General features: G+C 34.6%; 2 protein-coding genes across 4 annotated transcripts; one reads left to right on the forward strand and one right to left on the reverse strand.

The window, feature by feature from the left end:
- Positions 1-149: 149 nt before the first annotated feature.
- Positions 150-4568, forward strand: LOC122291405 (putative tRNA pseudouridine synthase). 2 transcript variants are annotated; one of them, XM_043099114.1, is made up of 7 exons: positions 167-527; positions 638-673; positions 922-1034; positions 1168-1316; positions 1867-2011; positions 2679-3131; positions 3454-4568. In XM_043099114.1, exons 1-7 carry the CDS (start codon positions 299-301, stop codon positions 3880-3882), a joined length of 1554 nt encoding a protein of 517 aa, XP_042955048.1. In that variant the 5' UTR covers positions 167-298; the 3' UTR covers positions 3883-4568. The 2 variants fall into 2 exon arrangements, with proteins under 2 accessions (XP_042955047.1, XP_042955048.1); XM_043099113.1 differs by lacking the exon at positions 922-1034 and having other exon boundaries at positions 150-527.
- An 8227-nt stretch (positions 4569-12795) lies between these two features.
- LOC122291457 lies at positions 12796-14451 on the reverse strand. 2 transcript variants are annotated; one of them, XM_043099177.1, is made up of 4 exons: positions 14299-14451; positions 13683-13796; positions 13387-13560; positions 12796-13090 (listed from the first exon to the last, which is right to left on the reverse strand). In XM_043099177.1, exons 1-4 carry the CDS (start codon positions 14374-14376, stop codon positions 12989-12991), a joined length of 468 nt encoding a protein of 155 aa, XP_042955111.1. In that variant the 5' UTR covers positions 14377-14451; the 3' UTR covers positions 12796-12988. The 2 variants fall into 2 exon arrangements, with proteins under 2 accessions (XP_042955111.1, XP_042955110.1); XM_043099176.1 differs by having other exon boundaries at positions 13683-13799; positions 14299-14442.
- Between the last annotated feature and the right edge of the window lie 11198 nt (positions 14452-25649).

The raw sequence follows: 25649 nt of genomic DNA on the forward strand, positions 1-25649 counted from the left end.
AAGCCTAAAAGGAGTGCAGACGGTTATTCTATGCGTTCACCGCACGGTAATGCTATCGTATTCGTACCTCCGCGTTAAAATATTTTGCCTGGTTGGGTTGAATTTTTTGTCTTGAGTGGGCCTCCGCGTTAAAACAGTATTTATAATAAGAAAAATACTAAACGATGGTCGTTTCCACATCACAAAGAACACCAAGTATAATTTGGTCGTTTCGCCCCCACCGGACCGCAAGAGTACCAGCCACCCCTTCGCATCCCGAACACACGCTCATCACCTTCAGCACAGTGTACACTCTCCCATGGCCGTCTCTTCGCTTCGTTTCCCGCTCTGTCCATTCCTCATTAAAAACCCAAACCCAACCCCGAGCTTCAGACTTTTCGGAATCCCAACATCACCCTTCAGACCATACTGCTCTTCTTCGTCTTCGTCTTCCTATTTCGCGTCTCCATCCTCCGACCACACATGGGAATCTATTCACAAAAAGAAGGTCGTCTTGCGGGTTGGGTATGTCGGGACCGATTACAGAGGTCACTTTCTTTATCCTCTCTTCACCATGTTTATAAATTTTCCTTTGATTTTCCCGTATGATACGTTGATTTTGTTTATATTTTTATAATTTGTATTTTATATCTTCCAGGTCTGCAAATGCAACGAGATGAACACTCATTATCCAGTAAGATTCTACTTTCCTTTTTGTTGCTTGATACTCCGCTGAGCAATATCTGCATACATTGTCAAGGATAATAGGAAACAATCTTTTTCTTGTGATGATTTATGAGAGGATTTTATGTAATCATGCTATGCTTGGTATTTCATTCATTTTGAAGACTTTGACCTTTTACTGCCTATACTACTTTAATCGGCTCCAGCTAGAGGGGAGGGGTTCTTGCTAAAAAAAGCGTTACAATCTTTGATATGTAGCTATTGAAGAAGAATTGGAGACGGCCATTTTTAAGGCCGGTGGGATTCGTGATAGTAATTTTGGGAATCTCCACAAAATTGCATGGGCGAGAAGTAGCCGTACTGATAAAGGAGTAATTTGTTTAAATTAGTTCTGCTGATTAGTTTGTTTTGTATTGCATTTTCAGTATATTTGCCTGCGTACAACACGAGGTTGCTGATTTTTTTTTTTTTGGTGGATACTTTGTGGCCAACCACATGTTTTAGGTTCACTCGTTGGCGACAACAATATCCTTGAAAATGGAAATCCCTGAAAATGCATGGAAAGAAGACCCTTATGGCATGGCTCTTGCAAATCACATAAACTATTATCTTCCCAAAAATATTAAAGTCTTTAGCATTTTACCCGCACAGAGGTGAGACCCTGAATTTTTGCCTTTTATTTCTTAGGAAATACCATGGTGATAGAGTAAAGACATGAATATGTGTGTGTGTGTGTGTTTTTTTTTTTTGTTGAAAAAAGGCTCTGTTTCACTTGTTTCATATTTGAATTGGGGCAAGAGTATCTAATAAGTTAATTAATTACTTCCTCATTAGACTGACTCAAGAAAATTGCAAACCGTTTCCATGATTGCAAGCCTTTTTGTCATATCTTGTTACTTTCTCCCAACTGTGATTCTCGTCATGCCTTACTTAAAACTGTAGAAAGAGATCGTTTAGCAAAACCAAATAAAGGTTTTCTCAAATATAATTATACTACATTATAAGATGAAGACCGCATAGTTGACTTCTGATTGTTCAAGCCTTGAAGTGTTTTCTGTACAGTTAGAATTGCATTTTCTCATTGTTTGTTAAAAGAATACAACAAGCTGACCATTTACATGAAGTTCTGTTTCACAAGTTTGTGTTGCTCTCCCATTTCATCTTCTAATCCTTTGATTATGTTCACCTGCTTTTATGTTATAGGAGATTTGATCCTAGGAGGGAATGTAATCTCCGGAAGTATTCGTATCTTCTTCCTGCTGAAATCATTGGAATTAAAAGTTACTTTAGCACAACTGAAGTTGATCATCATCTGTTGGACTTCAACAATATATTGAATGCTTTTGAGGTGGGATACATTTTTCTTTTTATTCCCTCTATTAATATAAATTTCCATTTCTTCTCTGGTTGTGAAGTGAATGTTAATTTTGCATAACCTGTTATTGATTAAATCCTGTGTCAGCCTCCAAATTTATTCCTACACTCTACATTTTGCTTATAGGCACACTAACATGCTTTTAACTTACACCTATAAAAAAAAAAAAAAAAAAAAATGCTTTTAACGTAGTTTCAGAACTGCTCATATGATTGATCTGGTGTTCATACTTTTGGATGGTGAAAAGAAGCTATGAGATGAATTGGAGGAATAAAATGTCATTGCTTTTATACTATTAGAGTAATGATCTTCTTCATCCCAATCCTTATCATCCCCAGTCACACTCAATGATATGGCACATCACAATGTGTAACCGAAGACGAAAAGCTTTAGTATGAAGAGTAACATTGCTTGTATTATTAATGCTAGGTATTTTTTCTCTTATAAGAATTCTTTAAGCCTTCTTTTAGGATCATCACGGTCTCAGAGAAGGCTGGCGGGTAAGATTTATTATGACCTTGCTGATCTGGCCTTTATGCAGAGTAGTCCATTGTGATTTTGGTCCATAGAAACTGTCTATTTTTCCATAAAGAAGAGGTCACCTGTACACCGATTTTTAATTTGAGAATGCCATTTGTAGGGAGAACATCCCTTCCACAATTATACAGTACGGTCCAAGTACAGAAAACGGTTTCCTACTAAACAATCACATGGAAATGGCAGTTTTCCCAGAAGAGCAAAAGCATCTGGTGAGGCAGCCTCTGAGATCGAGGGAAGCGATGGAGAAGATGATTTTCAGAGTGATGGGACAATTGCATTAGATGTTGAGAGGATGAGCAAAACTTCTTTAGAACCCAGTGTTTCCCATGAACTTCTGGCTGACGCTTGCAACAAGCATGAAAATGGTCTGAAGTCCTGCACCACCAATTTAGTTGTCCATGCAAGATGGCTACACGAACCTGACGAGATGGACAGGATAGGTGCTTCCCACTTTAGAAAGATCTTTCACTGTTCTTGTGGAAAGCTGGAGAAATCACTTGGATTTCCTTATGTCGAGCTTTCAATATGGGGAGAATCATTCATGTTACATCAAGTAAGTTTTCCCAATGTAACTCAACAAATTTTTTTTTCTATCCCATTTTTTGTACACACCTTTCATCTTTATTTCACGTACTAAAAGAATCTAGATGTGGAAGCACACACATGGGGAAGTGTATGCACAAAACTTACTTTAATTACCTGTGGGTGCAACTTAAGGTTATGGTGACTTCTATGGGGTTGATCTGCTTTAATTAACCTTCTTTGGTTGCCTTGTACTTGGTAAAGAAATTACAGTCAAGTAAGCTAGTGTATTCCCTGTGTTTTACTAATTTATTCCACAATCCTTTAACATCAATTTCTACTTATTTCAATAGATCCGCAAAATGGTTGGGACTGCTGTGGCTGTAAAGCGCAACTTACTTCCTAGAGATATTCTAACTTTGTCGCTTTCCAAGTTCTCACGGATCATTCTACCCCTTGCCCCATCCGAAGTGTTGATTTTGAGAGGAAATAGTTTTTCTGTGAGGAAAAGACCAGGAGATGTAAGGAGGCCTGAAATGCTAGCGATAGTTGAATCAGAAGAAATTTTGAGGGCGGTTGATGATTTCTACACCTCTATAATGTTGCCTGAAGTTTCCAACTTACTGGATCCTTTGGGTTCTCCTTGGAAAGAATGGGTTGAAAAATTGGATGAGCATACAAGCATCCCTGATGCAGAATTGGATGAAGTCAGGGAAGCTTGGAAATTGTGGAAGGAAAAGTTTCGGAGTAATGCCACAGTTGCATCAGTCATAAACCAATGAGACTAAGATAAGTTTTTACTCGTATGATTTAATTGTAAAATTAGTTTTTCCTAGAATTTGGTTACCTTCTTTAATTATAAATAATTGGGCTAAACTTCTCACCAGTTACCCACATCACATCTTGAAGTTTGCTTATGTCATTTGCAAAACTCAATGATTGGCATAATCCTCATGTTCCGCCATCTGTTCCAGTTCTTGTGTGATTTGGTCAAAGTACCGTGGCAATTATTTCTTAGATATAGGATGAAACACTTTCACGAATTGAGTGAGTATTAATACCATAGGCATGTCTAAACGCAGCCATGATCTTTTGAGATATAGCTATGCTTGCTACCCGCTATTTATGCTATATTTGTATTGGCTGATGATTGGATGTGTCCAGAGCATGGAAGTTTTACTATTGCAAATCAAGGCATGTAAGAAGAAGACTTGGAAAGAAGTTTAAGAGGAAATAGCCTTCGGTGGCAAGCATCTAGATTGGCAAGGTGTTGGAGCAACTGTCGTACGTTTTCTTCCTGCTGATCGACAAGGTGCTGTTTCCTTGTGACTGGTTGCCAGCAAATGCAAAAGTTCAAAGCAAGTTACAGTTTTCCTTGTCCTGACGGATGAACTTTTCAGAGTGCCCATAACACTACAAAAGTCACAGATTGTGCAAAACTGAGTTCAAAAGTTGGGTTTTATTCTCATCTTCCTTGAAAATCAATATTATATATATATATATTGGTAAGGGCGGTACGTGCAAGGCACGTGCCTTGCAAGTAGCGCCCGGTTAGTGAATAAAAACATTAAAAAAGTAAAATATTTTTACATAAGTAGATTGCAGTAATAATTCATCTAAAAAAAGTGTAAAAATTAAGAAAAAAAAATTTAAATAACAAAACATCATCGTCTCATAACAACATGTATCAAAAAGTGTCAAAACAACTCTTCAAAGGCAGATTGTGAACAACATATATAAGGTAAAAGGTTTTTTAAGTTAACAAAACGGTTTTATTGTAGTTTGAGGGAAATATATACCTGAAATTTATGTTGTTGATTAAGTCACTGGATGAATGGACGGAACGTTAAATCTCTTATGACGTTAAAGGATGAAATTATACATAGCATGTGTCACAATGATCTTTGCAAATTATACATAGCATATTTTTTAAGTAGGACTCTTTAAATTTTAGAATGCAAAAATAATATAGTTTTAAAATTTTATTTTGTTTAGATTATATTATTTTATTCCTTTTAAACTACTTGAGTTATTTTATTCATGATCTATACATCACATATATTTGTTATGAGAAAAATGAAACAAAATTAAAAGAGATGTGATGTGTAGTGTAAGATATGATAAATAAATTTTTTATTAAAATTCATATTATAAAACTGTTGACTTTTGATGTTATATCCTTTGAAATTTTGATTATTACTTCATAAGTCGTGTAGCACGAGATATCTGATTAATAAGGTCGAATGAACTTTTTTTTTCATAATTTTTTTACATTTTCAAACCTTTTTAAAAAAAATTACAACATCATTAAAAAATACTTACTTAAATCATTATTAAAAAATCAACAAACAAAAAACTCTCTCTCTCTCTCTCTCTCTCTCTCTCTCTCCCCTTCTTCCCCACCACGAAAGCTCATCGTATCCTCCACCGTCGCCAACGATTTCGCAACAACCTAGAGCAAGCATTTTCCTTTATCTACTCTCCCACTTTTTTCTCCACAAAATTTAATCCATATTCTTCTTTTTCTCTCTCTGTGTTTTTCTATTAGTATATTAGTAGTCTTTATTGGTTTTCTAGTCCATTTAAAAATCAAATGAATGGCATCTTCTTCTGCCCCATTTGAAAATCAAACAAAACAGTATTTACTCTCAATAGAAATGACGCAAGATGCCTATGGTTATAGCCCACCAACAAGGTTTCTGTTGCTGATCTCTTATATGTCTCCACCCTAGTTCTTATTAAAAAAATATATATAGGGGTTGATGAAAAACGAACTAGAGCCAAAAATTGCCAAGAAATTTTTTCAACGAGAGAGAGAGAGAGAGAGAGAGAGAGAGAGCTTTCAGACTAATTCGTGAAAAAGGCAACACCACATGAGGGACAAAATTGAAAAGCAAAGAGATTAGTCAGTGAAATGAAGAAAAAACACAAAAAGGATAGGGAAATTCTTGAGAAAACATGGGGCACAATTGGTAAAAAAAGTTCAGGTGAAAAAAACGTAATAATACTCTATCAAACAAGGACATTAGCATAACAAAAAAATCAAATAACACAAGAACCAAGGGCAAAATCGTAGTAAAGATCACCTACAAAAGGGTACAAGCAGAAGGTAAAATACAAAGAACCAGCACAAAACTGTAATAATAACTAGCCATATAGGGGCAGAAACGGAAAATAAAGTGTCAAATAAAAATTATTGTTCATTCCTATTCACTTAAGGATGGCCACTTTTAAAGTATAGGAGATATATATGTTATATTGTTTGCCTCCTACCAGGGTTAACATTCTCATGGCTCTAAAACTGGTCTGGACCTACCCATCTAACAGGTTGAACCTCAGACGGGCCGAACATTGCAATCCGGTTATACACCCTCATAATCCGGGTGTGCTACAATCTAGTTTGGGTTGTGGGCTTTTGACCATGTAACATAGGCCATTGACCACCTCAGAATTATACTTCAATTAATTATGTTGCTAGTTTCAAAAAAAAAAAAATTGAATTATGTTGCCAATTCTTGAAACCACTCTCTATTACAAGCATCGTTCAACCTTTTTTAAATAAAAATTTTATATATAGTCATTTTTACAGACTCTTTTATATACTTTAGTGATATAATTAGTTGTGTATTAAAAAAAATTAATCCAACCAATTATATCAGTGGAGTGTGCAAAAAGTACACAAAAGTGATTGTATGTAACATTACTCTTTTTGAAAAGAGTAGCACTTGGAGCCGATTGGATGATAAAAATAATTTTACACCAACCAATTGAAGGCTGCCGCATATCTCCATAGTTTTATTTTTACACCCTCACACAGGTGATAAACACAATTTTTTTGATCCCTCCCCCGCCGACGAGACTGTCCCACTCTCCCCTCATCTCTCTCTCTCTCTCTCTCTCTCTCTCTCTCTCTCCAATACTGCCTAGTTCAAGATTCATGGGGCTTTTGGTTTTCAAGATTTGTTGGGCTCTCGTGTCTGGTGAACCTTTCTTAAAGGTAAAATTTTTTATTTGTTTATTCCCTCATTTTTGTTTTGCTCACAAAGATGGGTTCAGAGGGGTGAGGGGTTTTGGACAATAATACAGAGGGAGAAGACGATGGGTTTAATTGGTTTTCTTGAAGGGGAAGAAGATGGGTTTGAATTGGAGAGGAGAGGAAAAGAAGGGCTTCTTAAAGGTAAGTTGGGTTCGAATTGGAGAAGAGAGGAGAATAAGGAATTCGGGAGAAAAGAGAAGGAGTGATTCGGGGGAGAAGTGAAGAATTGATTCAGGGGAGAGAAGAAGGAATACAGGGGAGGAAAATGAAAGAGGGAAAAGAGAGAGGGGTTTACCTGAATGCAATCCCATTGTAATTTCTATAAGTTGCATACGTGTTTGTACATCACTGGGTGGTGTAAAAAGAAACCTTTCACCCGACCAGCTATAAGGTTTTCCTTTCGAAAAAGAGAGGAAACTAATAGAAGCAATACTTTCATGCCTCGATGCCCTCTTGATAGAGTTTAGATGCTCTTTTGATGATGAGCTCGAACTCAAGTTGTATGTGAAACAAAATAAAATAATCAGAGTTTAATTGTTCAATACTTTATTACAGCCCCAAGATATTCCAATTTGAGATAGGAAAATGTTATTTATGACACCCTCATCCAACTCTTATTCTATATTAATGTGACATTATCTATTGAATTTTGAGTTTATTATTATTATTTTTTTAAAAGAACTGATCTAATGGTTGATGGGCAGTGTTATGATGTGATCATGTCAATTCTATTCATTTCCCGGTCACCCCTTGGGTAAAACATTATCATTATTTATTTTTCATGGAAAACTTGTTGATGACAAATTTTGCTTTGCCACCAAACTAAAAAAAAAAACATGGAAACAAATTATTAATAGATTTTTGATAATATAATTGTGTGTAAATAGAAAATTACTAGATACTTCAAAATATTGATGATGATACTCTGTCTTTTGATCGATCATAAGATGTCTTGCCATTAAAATTATTACATAATTACTATTCTTAATGATTGCATGTCATCTTTTGAATGAACTGAGTATTCTAAAAATATCTAAGAATTCCATGTATATTTAATATCCAAATAGGGGTGTGTGCACGATATATTTACATATATATATTTATATATATATATACACATATAAGATTTTGTTCAATGGTTTGTAATTAATTACTAGGATCCCACTATACCTATTCCAAGGATATTTACTATTCTTAATAATATTCTTGGCAAGCAAATCTTGAATTTTTAGTTTTCAAAATTCTCTCACTATTCATTTGAATAGGTCGAACTTTAGTGGAAATATTTTTTCAGAAAATTTTTTACTATAAGGCAAAAAAATAACATGCTTTTTCCCATGCTAAAAGACATTTGGAAGATCAAAACAAATACAGTTACATCATCAACTAGTTGTTTATTAAAATCACTGATTCTTGACTATAACAATTTACCATATAATTATTCAGCAATTATTTATATATTTGATTTCTTGTTGTAGCATAAACCAAAGATTTCAAACAATCATTAATATCAATATTGAATTTTGAAGCAAATTTGAACTTCACTTACTGACCGAAATGATCAGTAGTAATACCATCATGTTATGAAATGAATAGATATAATGTGGAGATAGAAGGAATTCCTAGTATTTATCGATCATACTTTTAACAAGCACAGAATGAATTTTAAAGCAGACACTATCTTGGAAAACTTGTGCATTATTAAGCTCATACTTAATTTTCATTTGAAACCCATTAGCAGAAAATAATTTTTCAGTAAGTTTTTCATAATACTTACTAAGAATGATTCATTCTCGGATACAATTCATATCCGATCCAAAATCAATCATAACAATCACAGTAAATTCAAACTTATGACAAACAATAATAGTAACTTTAGAAAACCATTCGGAGGGAATAGGATGATGGATTAAACAAATATGATTGTTGTCAGAAGGAGTAACTTCCTTTTGACCAAAATCAGAATCATCATTTTCTTGCTCATCATTGTCGGAATGAATATTTTGATCAAATTGTTTATCAATTTTTAAACATATTAATTTTTTAGATTTGATATTGTTTATCTCAGTTTTGAGATCAGCAATCTCTTTTTTAATAGAAATAATTCCACGCTTTAAATCATTAACATAAATTTCTTTGGGCTTTTTCTTATCAAATCTCCTTAAAATTTCTTGAAAACTGATTTTAGATTTAAAATTCTCAAATTCTTGTTGAACCGCAGTTTTCTTGAGTTGTTTAAAGTATTCTTCTTTGAGCTCGGAATTAGTAATTCGGCTAATCAAGGTTAACAAAAGATTTTCTTGTTCTTCAGTTTTAATTAAAACATTGATTGTTTTACCCAAAGATTTGCAACAAGAATCATTGCATCTAAGTTTAATCTTGGGATAATCAGACAGTTCAGTTTCTAAGTGATAATCATAATCATTTGAACTAAACTCATCAATAAAACCTAGTTGCAAAGTTCTCTTAATTATGTCGCTGAGTTTTACAAAGACATAAGGAAACACTGTAGATCACTTTTTGAGCGATTACAGTTCAAACACCTCCATGGACTGATATTCATACTTATTTTGTTAAGCAAATTAAAACATGTATTAAAACTCTACCGTGTCTAGATATTCCTACTACTACTTCTTTTAAAACTCATCTGGTTTTCCCTTAATCTAGTTGTATCCAATTTTTATCTCTATTGGTGCCACCCCAGTTGTAAAGAGAATTTCGAGAACCCTTTTATAAGACCCCCTTTGCCAGGAGAGCATTAGGGCATGAGTGGTAGATGGTTGGCTAGGATATGTGTTACGAAATGCAATAGGAACTAGAGAGAAGACATGACTAGTAAGTGTTAATTAAGCCTAGGTTTTTGGGTGATTTTCAAGATGAATACAATGTTTAGATCTAATTCATATATTAGTTCCAGATCTAGTATACCTCCTGATATTATTAAAGACTATTCTGTTGAAGAAACTGATAATATTGATTTCAACAAATGAAGTATTTCAAAAATTGATGCTAAATTTATTTACAAAACTAATTGGACTCAATTTGTTTTTAAACGTGGGTTCAACGTTAAAACTATTGCATAAACCTATGCTAGTTCAAAAACTCATGAAAAATATTGCCTATTTAACAGAAAATCGATCCAAGATTTCTAGATAAAAGGTTACAAGTTTATGCATATTGGTTCTATTCAAGTTATTGTTAAGCCTCTCACAAGAAAATGCATAAATGCTTATGTACTCCTTTGTTTTAGAAATGCTAGATTCAAAAAATTTGAAACTAACATACTTAGAATGATTCAATCATCTTTGTTTAGTGATCCAATTCATTTTGATTGTTTCTCTGACTTAATTCTTGCTTTGGATGACCATAATGTTATTAAAACTTTAACTTTGAATATTTTGACACCTGGTTATGATATGGAAGAAGATAATAAGTCTCTTGCCATGGTTTACCATATTTATTATTATTTGCTAAAAAGTAATTTAAATCCTAAAGCTATTTTAAAAACTTCAGGTGATAAAACTTTGTTAATCTAAAGTTTTATTTCTAATGCTAATATTCAGGTTCTAAAAATGATTTATTGGAAGGATATTACCATTCCCAATAAATGGACTTTGGAACATGAAGTCCTACCTGCAAAAGTTATTTCTGATGAACTTAATCTTGATTATATTCAACAGTATTTAGATGGTACCACTAAAATTAGTTTTGATAACCAACCCTTGGTGATCAATGAAAGAAAAAATTCTTTTACTGAATCTAGAAGTTCCTTAGCTGGGTTTGTTGATTACAATCCAAAAAGAATAGACCAAGATCTCATAAACTTTTTGGAAGATTGAGTCAAAAATGTCAAGCTTGATTTAACATTAAAAGGTGTTTCTACCTCTTCTCAAGTTATTTCAACTTAATATACTACCAAAGATACGGAATTATTTAAAGGCAAATCCATAAAGGAAAAAGTTGTTATGGAAGAAGAAGAAGATGTTTCTTCTTTATCCCAACGACTTCAGATCAAATGTTCACTCCTATTAATAATAGCCAATTATCCAAGATCAACAGAGCTTTTAAAATTAATTTGATTCTTTGTATAATGAATATAGTTATGTTAGAAATCCTTATAAGAGAAAATCTTATCATGCTACTTTTTCTGATTAAGAAAAAGTACGTATTAAGTAAAAATGGAAAGAAAAAATATATACCCTGCAAAAGCATATATTGTTCTTTGACTTCTTTGAAAATTATTATATTTCTAAAAACAGTTTAAATATGGTTAAAACAAATTTTGTCAAGAGAAAAGGGAAAATTGCGATTAGATCTAGCCATCTATCTTAGTAGACAATTATTATTTCTCATAAAGGAGAGAAAAAGTAAAAGCTTTCCCTTTTAAAAGATCTAATGTTGATTTTGATTCTACTATTTTTACTTAAATTAAAAATATATATATTATTAAACAAAACAATTTTCTCAATAAATCTCTTCATTTTATTGGACAACAATAAGACCGTATTGAAAAAAAAAAAAAATTAAAAGTCGAGTTAGCCCAGCTCCTTCCCTGACTACTAAGCTTGAAAAATCTTTGATTATTCTACTAGAGAAAATGTAAGGTTTAAGTCTCAAGACTAAACAAATCAAAACTCTTGGTAAAATTAATCAAATATTTTCTGATTTAATGAATAGCAAAGGTAAAGAAGTTATTTTTTATCTTTCTTCTAATTTCTAAAGAATTACTTACTCTAATTCATCTATCAATGAAAATATTGTTTTACTTGAAAAAAAATTTCAAAAAAATTGATTTTAAAAAACTTGGGACTAAAAGATTTTCTTCAAAAAAAAAAAAAAATCTAATCGATCTCATGAGTATTACAACAAATCTAAAAGATATTCCAAACTCACTCCTTCTAATTTACATTTTGATAAAATAAAAAAAAAAAAAAATTCTGCTGACAAATTGTAAGAATGGAATATTGATATATATATATATTTATATATATATAAATGCGCGCGCGCGCGCACACGATAATGTTGTCATTCCAAGCGTAATGATTGGTACACAACAGGTTCAAGATATTTTCAGAATCAAGGTACCTAAGAAGTGATCAGCTAAAACTGTTGTTATCCCAAAAATCATGGAAGTAAAAGCTAAAATAGTAGTTTCTTTCACAAAATAAATGAAGATGTCTTAATTCGTAATTCTCCTTTAGTTAATTCGTATTGCTAGTCAAATAAGAAGTCTGTTTTTCTAGTACTTCCCATGCAACATTTTATATATTGTTTCTACTTAATTTCTACTTAAGAAAAATCATTTTAAAACAAAATCATATTGTGGCTGATCATAATGTACCTGAAATTCATATTTATTAATGCATAATATTTAATATATGTGAATGCATGGGACCTGCAGGCCAGCCTTCATGATAATATATAACATGAGTAGTACTACTACTCCAACATGAGTTGTACTTACAATAAAATTAATCACATTAAAGTTACTCTAATTATTAATATCTAAATAGGCATCGCTGCATTATTCTAGCTAACAGAATTTGCACTGAGCAGATGAAAACAAATTCACTCACATGTTGACGTGATCGATATTGTATATCTACTCGTTGGATTTCTCTGGAGAATTGGACCTTTTGGATTCTCTGGAGCTAGCATGCATTGGCAACCATCAATTCACGAGAACCATATATACGAAAAAAGAGGTACCGCGCGCTAGCTAGAAATTTAAATTCCATCTAGATATAAGTTAATTGGAAATTGAAAGGAAATTTGAAAAAAATAAAGGAAAACGAAGCTAGCTAGAAAGTAGAAGAAAATTATGTAGTTCAAGACAATAAGATTTGGCTTTCTTATTTTTGCTCGCTTGTTTCACTCCAGCATTGAATAGCTTGCAAAACTGCTTCTTTGACCACTTGAGCATCTATCTGGTCCTCATGACCTCCTTGATTATCCTGCAGGTTTATACATATATATAATCGAGTTCAAGTTCAACAGCCTGACCCTAGAATCTCCATCACACCAAAGTGCATGGAAGCGCATGCGCATGCAAAATATATTGAGCATATACCATCGATGTAGTCGATCGTCTATATATCATCATGTATATGTGCCGTGTGCGTTTGCATATATGTTGTGAGAGAGAGAGAGAGAGAGAGAGAGAGAGAGAGAGAGAGAGAGATGTATGCGAATGAGCACGTGTGTTAATGTGACCCAACAATAACATTCATCCACTTTAAATATTTCTTACTCTGGCTCCGATGGCTTCCAAGTGAAATCTGTCTGAACAAGAAACCCTAGCTTGGCGCACATCAAGGCCCAGCTCTTCAAAGGCTTCCAATATGAACACAAGCAAACCACAACAACTCCTTTCCGTGAACACCTCAATCACAAAACCCTTTTCTTGCGCTTCTACCTTAAGTTGCTGAGGTACAGATCATTAGCTATATGTAGTTAGTAATTTACATGATATATATAATATTCCATGCAATTAATTAAATATAATAGATTGAAGCATGCAAGATCGATGCCTTAATTAGATTCTACCAGGGGCAACGAAGCTTGGACAGTTTCCACGACAATATCTCGATTCATTTCATCTATCTTTCGCTTTAGATCTTCTATGTACTTCGATGCATCTAATACAATCGAAGTTTTACTCTGCTGTATGTAAAGAATAGAGATCACAAAAAAACACAGGAAATATTATTCAACTTATCACGATACTCGAATGGCCATCTATACTATATGCTTGGAGAAGGGATTAGAAATTTAAGAAAAGAGATCACGTGCAAGGATGATTAACTTCCTGACAAGCAAAACCAAGGCTTTTGTATGATAGTATATATATAAAACTGGGTATTTGAAAAAGGAGATCATGCGATAGATAAAACTAAGTCAAATTTTCAAACAGGTCTTAGATGGAGAAAACGAAAAGCTAGCTGGTGATGATCGATGATCGATGCGTGTGATAACCACGAAAAATAATGCGATATGATCACCAATCTGCATGTTTCGTCCCACATAACATATTCTCCATTGAAAAGAGGCCAGTTCTGTGTATATCATTTATAATATGGTTGATAAAGAAGATGCAATATTAAGATGGAATAAAATATTTATGAACATATATATATATATAGACGTTTTAGAGAAAAGTTACCGCATGGGAGTTGGTGATTGAACGAAGCAGTTGCAGCTTCTTGTACATGGCTGCTCTCTTGTGTTTCCTAGAAACCATGATTCTCTCTCTCTCTCTCTCTCTCTCTCTCTCTGAACATTAATATTAGAAGACCTGATAGCAGCTTCTTAAATAGGGATATGATAACTCAGTTTTGTCGCAACAGAGCATCATGTGGATTCCTAGAATATATTACCAAAACGCCATGCACTTTCAAATTAGTTACTCAGAGTACCAGATATTGTTCTTTTTTTTCTTATTATCTTATTGGGTCTGTTTTTGCAAGGTGTAGTACTATCACCCATGGCCCTAAACGTCCTTTATCAGCGTGCATGTTAGCTAGAGTCGGCATCGATCTTTGTTTCGAGGTATATATGTTGCTGTCTTGCATTAATACATTTAATTATTAATTTAAAGTTTTCATTTTTGTTTCTATAACCCACAACCAACAAGAATAAAATTCCTCTGGCTGGCATATTATTCAGGAAATGGACCAAAAGGGCCGCGAGCTGAATCATATTTTTTCTAAATTAAATCTGTTCTGTCTAAGACATGAAATTACAGACATCCTATTAAATTCACGGAACATTATTAATTAACTCGAACGGCCTTCCATGTGGAGTACTTGTTCTTTTACCGTTTTAAATTAGAGGATGTTATTGTAAAGCCTCTAAACCACACTCCATCAACGTAGTATAATTTGATTTCTAAAATTCAAATTATAAAATTTATCTTTCAAATCAAATAATGTCACGTGAATCATGTTGTCGTGTAAAGAATTTATAAAAAGAGTAATGTTACGTATAGTTATTTTTGTATACTTTCTGAGTATATCTTCACTGATATGATTGGCTGTATCAATTTTTTTTAATACGTACGCAATCAATTACATTAGTGAAGTGTGAAAAAAATATGTAAAAATAACTGCAAATAGAAGTTTTGATTGAGATAACTACATAAGTTCATGATGTAACACTCGGAATAATAATTTTAAGTGTTGTACAAGTTAATATGAGAGCGAGCTAGGGTCGATCCAAATGGGAGTTTTCATCTCAAATTCCTTCTAATCATATAAAGGACCCTGATTGCATGGGATTGTACCTCAATATATGTCAAAAGAAAACAGAATAATAATGCATGACGGAGATGGAAATCAACCACATAGGAAAAAGAAATGATATGGGTTGTGGAAGAAAATAAGGTGTAGTGGGGACATGTTAGAGACACGGTGGAAATAATGAAACAGACATTTTGCATTGGAGAGTGAAGGGCCGCGCGGCTAGTAGTGGTGGGGTTAAGTTGAGGGGAAGGAATCTACTCGTGATTGGGACACCATCGAAAGTTGCAAAGGAAGCGTCAAAGAATGATCAGTTTGTGTTTTTTGAATGCCTCCAAGCCTTCCTCACGGGAAGGAATTAAAGCTCTCTCTCTCCACCCTTGGTTTCCTATCTTTCCCAGAAAGAGCCATTCGGTTTAGTTGGGCTATTAAATAATTGATAAACTTATGGAAATGTCTTCTTCTTTTTTTTAAATAAAATAAAAATGGAGACAGCAAAAACTTCTCAGAAGTGTGTCGTATCTTTGTGTTTTCTTCTGCCTTACAGGTCATAAAATGAAACAAGATAAACAGTTTTCTTTTTTTCAAGCTGCGTGCGGAGAGGATGATCTACCGTTTAGATCAGTAATATTGAAGAACAAATAATGACTGAAACTGCTAATTACAACGATTGGCCGGTGATTCTCTCAAAATCCCATCCAATTAATTTAGAGACCATTTTGTTTATCCTATACAAGCAAGGTAACACGTGAGTAATATTGAAGATCAAATACCGTACGTTTAGAGAAATAAGAACATGATGAAATTAATGACTAAATTAAAATTAGTACTGCTTAAACTTGGACACTCTTTCAAGAAGTCCATCCAAATTGAGAGAGCATTATGGTTATGCTATATATACATGCAGGTAACACGTCCAATATTAATTCTAATCTCCATATTTAATTAGTTCCACAAGCAACTATATATATAATAATAATAATAATAATATTGAATTATGCAAAATATAGAAAAGTGTTTCGAAACGTGAATGTTTTGTTGGTTTTCTTGAAGCCAACCAGCACTAGGACCTAATTATTTGTAAGTACTTAGCCTAATGCATAAGTATCTCTCTGGGAAACCGATCGGGTTATAATTAGCAGGCCGCTATGCTTGAGTTGGAAGATAATTTAAAGAGAACTTTTGCTATGTTAGAATAGGGTTTGGATTTTTTTTTTTTTTTTTTGAGAGAGAGAGCAATTTTCTTGTTAATTATGCAAGGACTACTAGTACTAGTCGATCTTGCTATTCTCTCTAGTCATCAGTAACCAAATTAGGATAAATAAAATCAATTTAACAAAGTATTTTATAGGTTTCGTTAATTGATTATATATATATACTTCCCTTTTAATTAGATGATCTAGGGCTAGCTTAATTTGTAGGATTAAAGGATAATTAAAGTACTTGTTCTGATCCTAGGGTTACAGATTGATTGGAAATGATAGATCAGAGATTTATATAGAATGCAGAATATATATATATATATATATATATAATATGATGTCCAATTCAATATTGTTTTGTTTTAAAACATTTCAAGCTAGCTAGCCTCTTATATATTGTTTCATGCATTTTCTGCGCTTTAAGGACAAGTAGCGCAATGCTTGGAATTAGTGGTGACGTCTATATTCACGCATCTTGGCCTGTGCGCTCGTTCAGAACAGAAGCAGCTCGAAACATATACTGCCTAAAGCAAGAGCCACACGCGGTTCATGCATGCACCGCCCATGACTTGACTGCTGCCAAAGCAAATGGCAACTCGCGCGATCTGCACTCGCTGGGAGACATGCCCTGGCCGGAAGGAATTAATTACGTACGTCGACTTTGCAGAATGTATGAATGATATTATATATATATATATATATATATATATTGGATCCTAGCTAAGACGTCCAGAGAAACCCCACGCTATTGATGATCCACTTGAATTAATTTTTAGCCGTTTCGCTTGTAGCTAGAACGAAGAAGATGATCAATTGTATGTTGCTTGCCACTTAAATTTTTAATGTGATTTTGTTAAATGTTATGTGGGAACATGGGCAGAAAATACTAATAAAAATAACTTTGCTTACACTTTTTTTAAGTATAATTTACTTTTTAGCACGAACGTACGTATATGAAAATTACCTATTTTAAACTTGTAAAAATCATTTTCCTATATTATAATTTTAACAGTTTCATTTTGTACGTTTTGGCTCCTGATTTATATACTATTATTAGTCAAGTGACATTAATGGGACTGGAAGTACTAGGCTTGCTTTGAAAGCTGTCTGCCTTCAGCGCATGGACAAATCCATGCAGTAACCATCCGTTCACATGAGCGCTCACTATATAATCATCACAACCAAACAATATACCTCTTAAAACATTTTCCTGCTTTACCTTGTCTTCTTCTCAATTGCATGTGTATGTGCAACTCTTTTCTGCACGGATTTAATTAGGGTATAATTAAGCTAGGTCTACATTTAATTAGTCAAACTTACGATCCAATCAGCTAGTTAATTACCCAGCCTTTGTAAGATATCTCCAATATTTATATTAATGTCTCTATCATAAACAGAAAAATCTTGATCATTTTCTGATCTAACGTGAGATCTAAATATTTATATTAATATTTGTTTAATTATATAATATATATATATAATATTCTTAGGCCGGTTGTTAAATATATAGATCATCTTGTTCCCAAACAGCTAACCTAGATAAGTGATCCGGGAGGGATCTCAGACTTAACACCCTTACGGAAACATTGTGAAAATTAAGGAATTAGTGTCCAACAATATTATATAATTATTTTATCCCCAAGTTAAGTTTTGTGGTTCTTTAATTTACTAATTTTCATCTTGTTGTGAAAACTGACCATAACAAACAAGTTAAAGCAAACACAAGCAAATCAATTATACGATATAAAATTAACGTGATTCAGCAACTTACTTGCGTCCACAGAGCTGTAGAGGATTTTACTATACTGAGGAATCACAAAATACTCTTTGGGGCAAAATCTCAGTGTACAGAACACTTCGAGTGTACTAAACTGTCACTGATAATATATTTATAATGGCACATGGCAGAAACCATAATTTTCTCTTTTCTGTGTTATTCAGTACTCAAGCGGAATGTCGAGCACGCCTCGAGCGATATCTCTATCTGATTCTTGCTCAAGCTACTTGTCGTGCAAATGTCGAGCAAACTTTCCTGGCTCTTTTTCTGACTGCAAATAGTGCAAAAAAATTTTCCCGAGCACAATGACCTAAGCCTCCTTTAAAATCTGCCAAAAAATATAACACATCATTATCAGTTCGGGTCATTAAATCAAGCTGACATACAAATAAAATTAGGCTCCGCAAACCCAACAAATGCTTGTTGAACAAGTTTGTACATATGCTCTAAAGCAGCACCTCATGTTGACTCCATGCAACGTACACAACTGCACTCACAACACTCCGAAATTATTGCAACAAACCATCCACTGTAATCCATTATATTGCTAGCTATACATTGTCCTAGCATTAGGAATATTCTTTCATTCTCGTGTACATATTGAGAGGCTTTGCCTCATCGTAAGTAGGAAGAAATTATCAATATACAAGGAGTTTCAACATGGTATCAAAGCATACCTGGGACTCATCGTCCACCTCCTTCCTTATCATCCTTCACCATGTCCGAATCATCTAGTACTCTCTTTTCTTCCTCCTCTTCTTCTCTTCTATCTCTACCTTTACCTAAGTTTTCTTGCATTTTATGTGTCAAACTCAATCTCGAGAACTACCTCTTATGGAAAGTTCAACTTGTTCCTTATCTAAGAGACCAAATTCTCTTTAAATATGTGGATGGCTCTCATCCAGCTCCACCAGACCATCTTCCCGATCAATCCTGACTATCATACTTGGGTCCAATAAGGCCAGCTTGTTATATCAACCTTGATTTCTTCTTTGCCTAGATCAATTATAGCTCAAGTAGTGGGCTGTGCCTTGGCTCGTGAAGTATGGTTATCCCTTGAATCCACTTATGCCTCTTCTTCTCAAGCTCGATTAATTCAAACCCAACTCCAGCTAGCATCCCTAAAGAAAGGATCCGACTCCATTTCGGTTTACTTTCAAAAAGCTAAAGGCTTAGCTGATATTATGGCTATAGCAGGAAGACCTCTTCCCTCAAATGAATTTGTTCCCTTAATTTTAGCTGGACTTGGTCCTAACTATGACTCCTTAGTGTCATTGGTAACCACTCGGATTGACCCCATTTCAACCGAAACACTTCTTGGTCATTTCCTCTCTCATGAAGCCATACTACAACATCATGCTACAACAACTTCCTTATTTTCCCTCCTGAAATGTTAGCAAACTTCTCATCTCGATCTCCTTATTTAGTCAAGGTCGTGCAGTACGTGGACAATCAAAAATTTGGCCGCAATCATAGAGCTCGCTCAAACAACTGGGGTCATGGTGCCTTTGGTTTTACAGGTTGCCAAGTGTGTAACAGGCTTGGATATACATCTCTCACTTGCATCTATCACTTCAATCAAGCCTATACCTGTGTGGCTCCTACTTCTAGTCACTATACTGCCTCCAACTATAACCCAAGCACTGCTTGGTACCCTAACACATCTGCAACAAACCACATTATGAGTGAACTTGCAAATATGAACCTACATGCTATAGATTATACTAGTGTTGATCAACTCCAAGTCAATGATGGCTTATTTGTCCCAATATCACACTCTGGTTTAGCTCTTTCCTCATCCACTTCCTCCAAATTCCTTTTAAACAAATTACTATGTGTTCCTCTATTCACAAAAAGTTTAATCTTGATTCAACAGTTATGTTCTGATAATAATGTGTTCTTTCAATTTTTCTCAGATCAGTTCTATGTGAATGATTGCAACACAGAGACTCTACTGCTTCAAGGGACAACAACACCTAATGGTCTCTATACCTTCTCTTTATAGTCCCCTCAAGCAAACTCAAGCTCCATTTCCTCTTTATCACAATGGCATTCACGCCTTGGTCACCTATTTGTCAAGATTGTCAAGTCTATTCTTGTTAAACATAGTCTCCCATTTGATGAAACATTATCCATGAACTTTTGTAATGCATGTACTATAGCAAAGCATCATCGAAAACCTGCTCATGCTAGAATCACTAAATTTGTTACACCTTTTCAATTTGTGTTTAGGGACTTGTGGGGTCCTTCACCTCATGTTTCAAATGAGGGTTTTCAGTTCTATATCTTTTTTGTAGATGATTACTCAAGGTATACATGGTTGTTTCCCATGCAACATAAATCACAAGTTTTGTCAATCTTTCTTAAACTTAAGGCACATGTTGAGTTACAATTTAACACAAAAATTAAATAAATGAAAACTAACAGGGGAGGGGAATTCAGACCCTTTTTTCTGAAATCCTCTATAACTCCGGCATTATTTACAGAAAAACTTGCCCTCATGCTCTCACTCAAAAATGGCATCATAGAAAGAAAACAAAGGCACATTGTTGATTCGGGTTTAGCACTACTTGATCACGCCTCCATCCCATTAATTTTTTGGCCCTAAGCGTTTTAGCATGGCATACATTTAATTAATATACTTCCATCATCTTCCCTCAAAAACTCATCACCAGATCTGCTTCTTCACAAAATTGAGCCTGATTCTAAATCCTTATGTGTGTTTGGATAGGCCTATTGGCCTTTAACTCATCCGTTCAACAAACGAAAATTCGACTACTAGGCTTTGCGATATGTATACCTTGGTAGAAGCCCAGCCCATCACGACTACATCTACTATCATATACAAACCAAACATATCTATGTTTCTAAAGATGTCCAACATGATGAAAGTTCATTTCCTTTTGCTAGCATATCAAAGCCCAAACCTGCACTTAAGCCCACATTTGTATCACTTCATTTTATTATCTTCAATCCAACCCAAGCCCAACTAACTCCATACATTCTCAACCCACCACCCACTTCATTTTCTTCCCCATCCTGTCTCACCCTCGATCATCAACTCTAATAATTTGTTGTAATTAGGTTTAATGGTGACACGCTCAAAAAGCAATTTAGCTCGCCCACATCAGTTTACAGATGGCACAATTAGGTGACCACCTCCCTAACTAACTTCATCAATCCAGCCCAAGCCTAACTAACTCCATCCATTCTCAGCCCACCACCCACTTCATCTTCTTCCCCATCTTGTTTCACCCTCAATCATCAACTTTGATAATCTACTGCAATTAAGTTCAACGGAAACACGCTTGAAAAGCAATTCAGCTCGCCCTTATCAATTTACAAATGGCACAATTAGGTGGCCACCTCCCTGAGCTCATCTCACTACTGCTTCTATTCCCAAAACACCTATATGTTTCTCAGTTGCTCACAAATTTCTTAAATGGAGATAAGCCATGTGAATCAAATTCAATGCACTTTTGGCAAATGATACATGGTCTCTAGTCCTAGCTTTAGAAGCTCCTAATGTGGTCTCATGCAAATGGGTCTTTCACACTAAAAAGCTTGCCAACGACAAAATTGAGAGACAGAAAGCCCAATTGGTGGTGAAAGAGTTCCTCTAACAATCTAGTATTGATTATGACTAGACGTTTAGCCCTGTTTTCAAGGCAACAACAATTCGACTTATGATAGCTCTTACAGTGAACAAAGGTTGGTCAATTACTCAATACGATGTCCAAAACGCATTTCTTCATGGTCCACTATCTGAAATTGTGTTTATGACACAACCATCAGGGTTCATTCATCCTCAATACCCAACAGACGTATGTAAGCTGCGTAAGGCTATTTATGGCCTTAAACAGTCGCCAAGGGGCGTAGTATTCACGCTTAAGCTAGAAACTTGTTGATCTCGAGTTATATATATATATATATATCATCGGCTGACTCTTCATTATTTGTCTATATTAATGGCCGGGATAATATTGTTTATGTCCTTGTTTATGTAGATGATCCACTTGTAACAAGATTGAATTTCACACTCATTGCTAACATGCTTCAAGCTTTAAGGCTTGAATTCCCAATTACAAAGCTTGGCAAATTACATTTCTTTTTGGGGATTGAGGCAACGTATACATCTGATGAACCCCTACTTATGCAGCAGAAGAATATCTGAGTTACTAGATAGGACCAATATGAGTGTATCCAAGCCAATTAAAACTCCAAAAGCTACATCAAAAAAGCTCAATTTGCATGTTGGGAATATGTTTGAGGATCCATCCTTGTATCGAAGCACTGTTGGTTCTCTCCAATACTTATCTTTTACAAGGCTCGATTTGGCTTTCGCTATGAGTAAGGTATGCCAGTACATGCATGCCCCTAGAGTACCACATTGGCAAGCCGTAAAAAGGATCCTAAAGTATCTAAGGCACACATATGAGCATGGTCTTCTTTTCTCCAAATCGAACTCAATGAACATCACAACATACTCGGACGCGAACTGGGCAGGGTGTCTCAACGACAGAAAATTGACCAATGCATATTGTGTGTTCTCTAGCTCTCACTTAATCTCATGGTCCTCCAAAAAGAAACAAACATTCGCCAGGTCCTTCACCGAAGCAGAGTTCAAGGCTATAGCCAACGCCATAGCAGAAATAATTTCGATTGAACACCTATATCGTGATCTTGGTATCCATCTTCCCACTGCTCCAATGTTATTCTGTGATAATTTGGGTACAACGTACTTATCTTCAAATCCAGTATTTCATGCAAGAACGAAGCATGTGAAAATTGATTTCCACTTCGTGTGAAACAAGGTCCTCAACAAGTCACTATCTGTGGCTTTCATCTCAGGCAAAGAGCAGCTTGTAGAACTGCTTACCAAACCACTATCTGCTGCAAGGTTCCAATTGCTATGCTCAAGTCTTCACTTACATCCATCGCAACGTGCACAGCAGCACTCACAGCTACACTTACAACACTCCAAAATTATTGCAACAAATCATCCGCTGTAATCCATTATATTGCTAGAGTACATGCATTATCCTAGCATTAGGAATATTCTTTCATTCTTGTGTATATGTTGAGCCTCATTGTAAGTAGGAAGCTAGAAATTATCAATATAAAAGGAGTTTCAGCATATATAAATATATATATATATATATATATATAATATGTACATACACTAGCTGTTTAATTTGAGTTTAATTATTTTGTTGTCATAAATCGATCATTTAGTTCAGATTAAATTATTTAATTTTGTGTTGATTCCTACAGTAATGTTGCACCCAACAGTTCCAGTTCCACTAAGTTTCATGTATATCAAATAATATCAACCCCAGAAAATCCCAAAATAATTACCAGCTAGCCATGACGTACAATAATTTCAAGTCATCAATATATATATATATATATGTATGCATATTAGTGCTCTCTCTCTCTCTCTCTCTCTCTCTCTCTCTCTCTCTCTCTCTCTCTCTCTCTCTCTCTCTCTCTCTCTCTCTCTCTCTCTACATATATATTAATATATAGTCAAAAATTGATAATAACTCTATGTGATCGCCTAATAATTGTGATCAATCGCGCATTGGGGGATCCCTAGCTAGCTTGATGTATGCTAGAATAATTCCAATTTCTTATGATCTCACATGCTAGCTACCTAGAAGTCTAGTCATGATTCTTCAGCTGGAATTCTCAAATTACAATATTACATTTCTTGTCTTCGATCAGGTGCAGTAGTAGCTGGTAAGTACATTCTACCTTATTCAAAGCTACTAATTATAAAACGATGTCTTCATTAAGACTGTCTGTACCAGATTTTGTAGTGTATGTGTACGTATATATATAAATATATATGAAATATCATGTGGTGTTAATAAAATGTTGGTTTCTTTAGAAAAAGATTTCTTCATTCTCATCATATTATATCTTAATATCCATCACAACAATCGATGGATTTTTCTTGGAATCTAGATGCATAAAACTAAATTCACACCATGCTGCATGCATTTGTACAAAATAAAGAGAATTGAAGCACGTGCAATAATGGGGTAGTAGTACTAGATCAGCTGTTTTTCATTGCTAGAAGATAAAATCATCCACCTCATGTGGGGCCATAAACCAGTCAAGCATGTCATTATATATAATTTGATCGAATATGAATATATATAAATATATATATATAATGAAATTATACATCCTTCGCATGCATGATTTGATATATATCAAGGCCGACTCATGATGAGTTTTATTCCTTTAAAAGGTAAATGGAGAATCGATGCTCTAAGAAAAAAATAAAGGCGTGATCACATGCTGAAATGCAGACCTGGCCAGTCGATCGGGATCGATCGGCAGCACGCTCACGCGTAATTCTCTGGTTAAACTAATTCTATCCGACCAGTAAGCATATTTTCATATGGGAATTATTATATACACTATATGCACGCAATATGACACACACACATATATGCAACCTAGTTTTCGTTATTCTGCGTTTTAGGATTGCATCCTCAAAGGTGGTCATTTTCACTTGTTCTAGAAAACCTTGCTGAGAGAATGGCCACCCATATTCATGCATGCATAGTTGCCTTAAATCCAGACAGATCATCCCTTTGTCCTTTTCTTCATGCAGTATAATTCCAAATTACGCCCATACTTTTCTTTCGTTCTAATTCAAAAGTCTCGCGTACCCTTTCTTTTTATCATTATAGTATTGTTATGTCGGTGCCTTTTGGAATCGATTTGGTCTTTTTTTTTTTTTCACTCTTTCCAAATTGTTTCCACGCATAAATGAGTGCTAGGCTTTTCCAGCCCACCATGTATTTCGGGCTACTATCATCGGCTAAGCAATTCTACTTTTACAAAAGCTACGGATTCCCCATCGGGTTAGGACTTCGATGCATCAGTCTAAGTACAGCCCATTTTTAGAAATCGGGCTTCCGCGCGTTAAGCCCATTGAAAGTGATATCTCTCTTTTTCATTTAAGTTCCCTTTAATTATGGCCACAAGGTAGCCAAGCTAATTCCAAACACTTTTTACTGATTTTTATCGGTTTTAATTCCCTGCTCATATATTGGAGGGGTCAAAAGCAATAAATGCTTCTTTCAATGCTTTTAAAATGTTTCACAACACTATAAAATCACTACAATTGTCAAAAATCACTGTAAATAGATAATATCAAAAGCAGCTTGTTTAGTTGCTTTTAGTATTTTTTGCAACGCTCTAAAATCACTGCAAATACTTCAAAAGCATTATAAATACTAAATATTAGAAGCAATGCTTGCTTTTTTCATTACATTAA

This window comes from Carya illinoinensis, chromosome 13 (genome assembly GCF_018687715.1).
Source record: "Carya illinoinensis cultivar Pawnee chromosome 13, C.illinoinensisPawnee_v1, whole genome shotgun sequence".
NCBI lineage: Eukaryota > Viridiplantae > Streptophyta > Magnoliopsida > Fagales > Juglandaceae > Carya > Carya illinoinensis.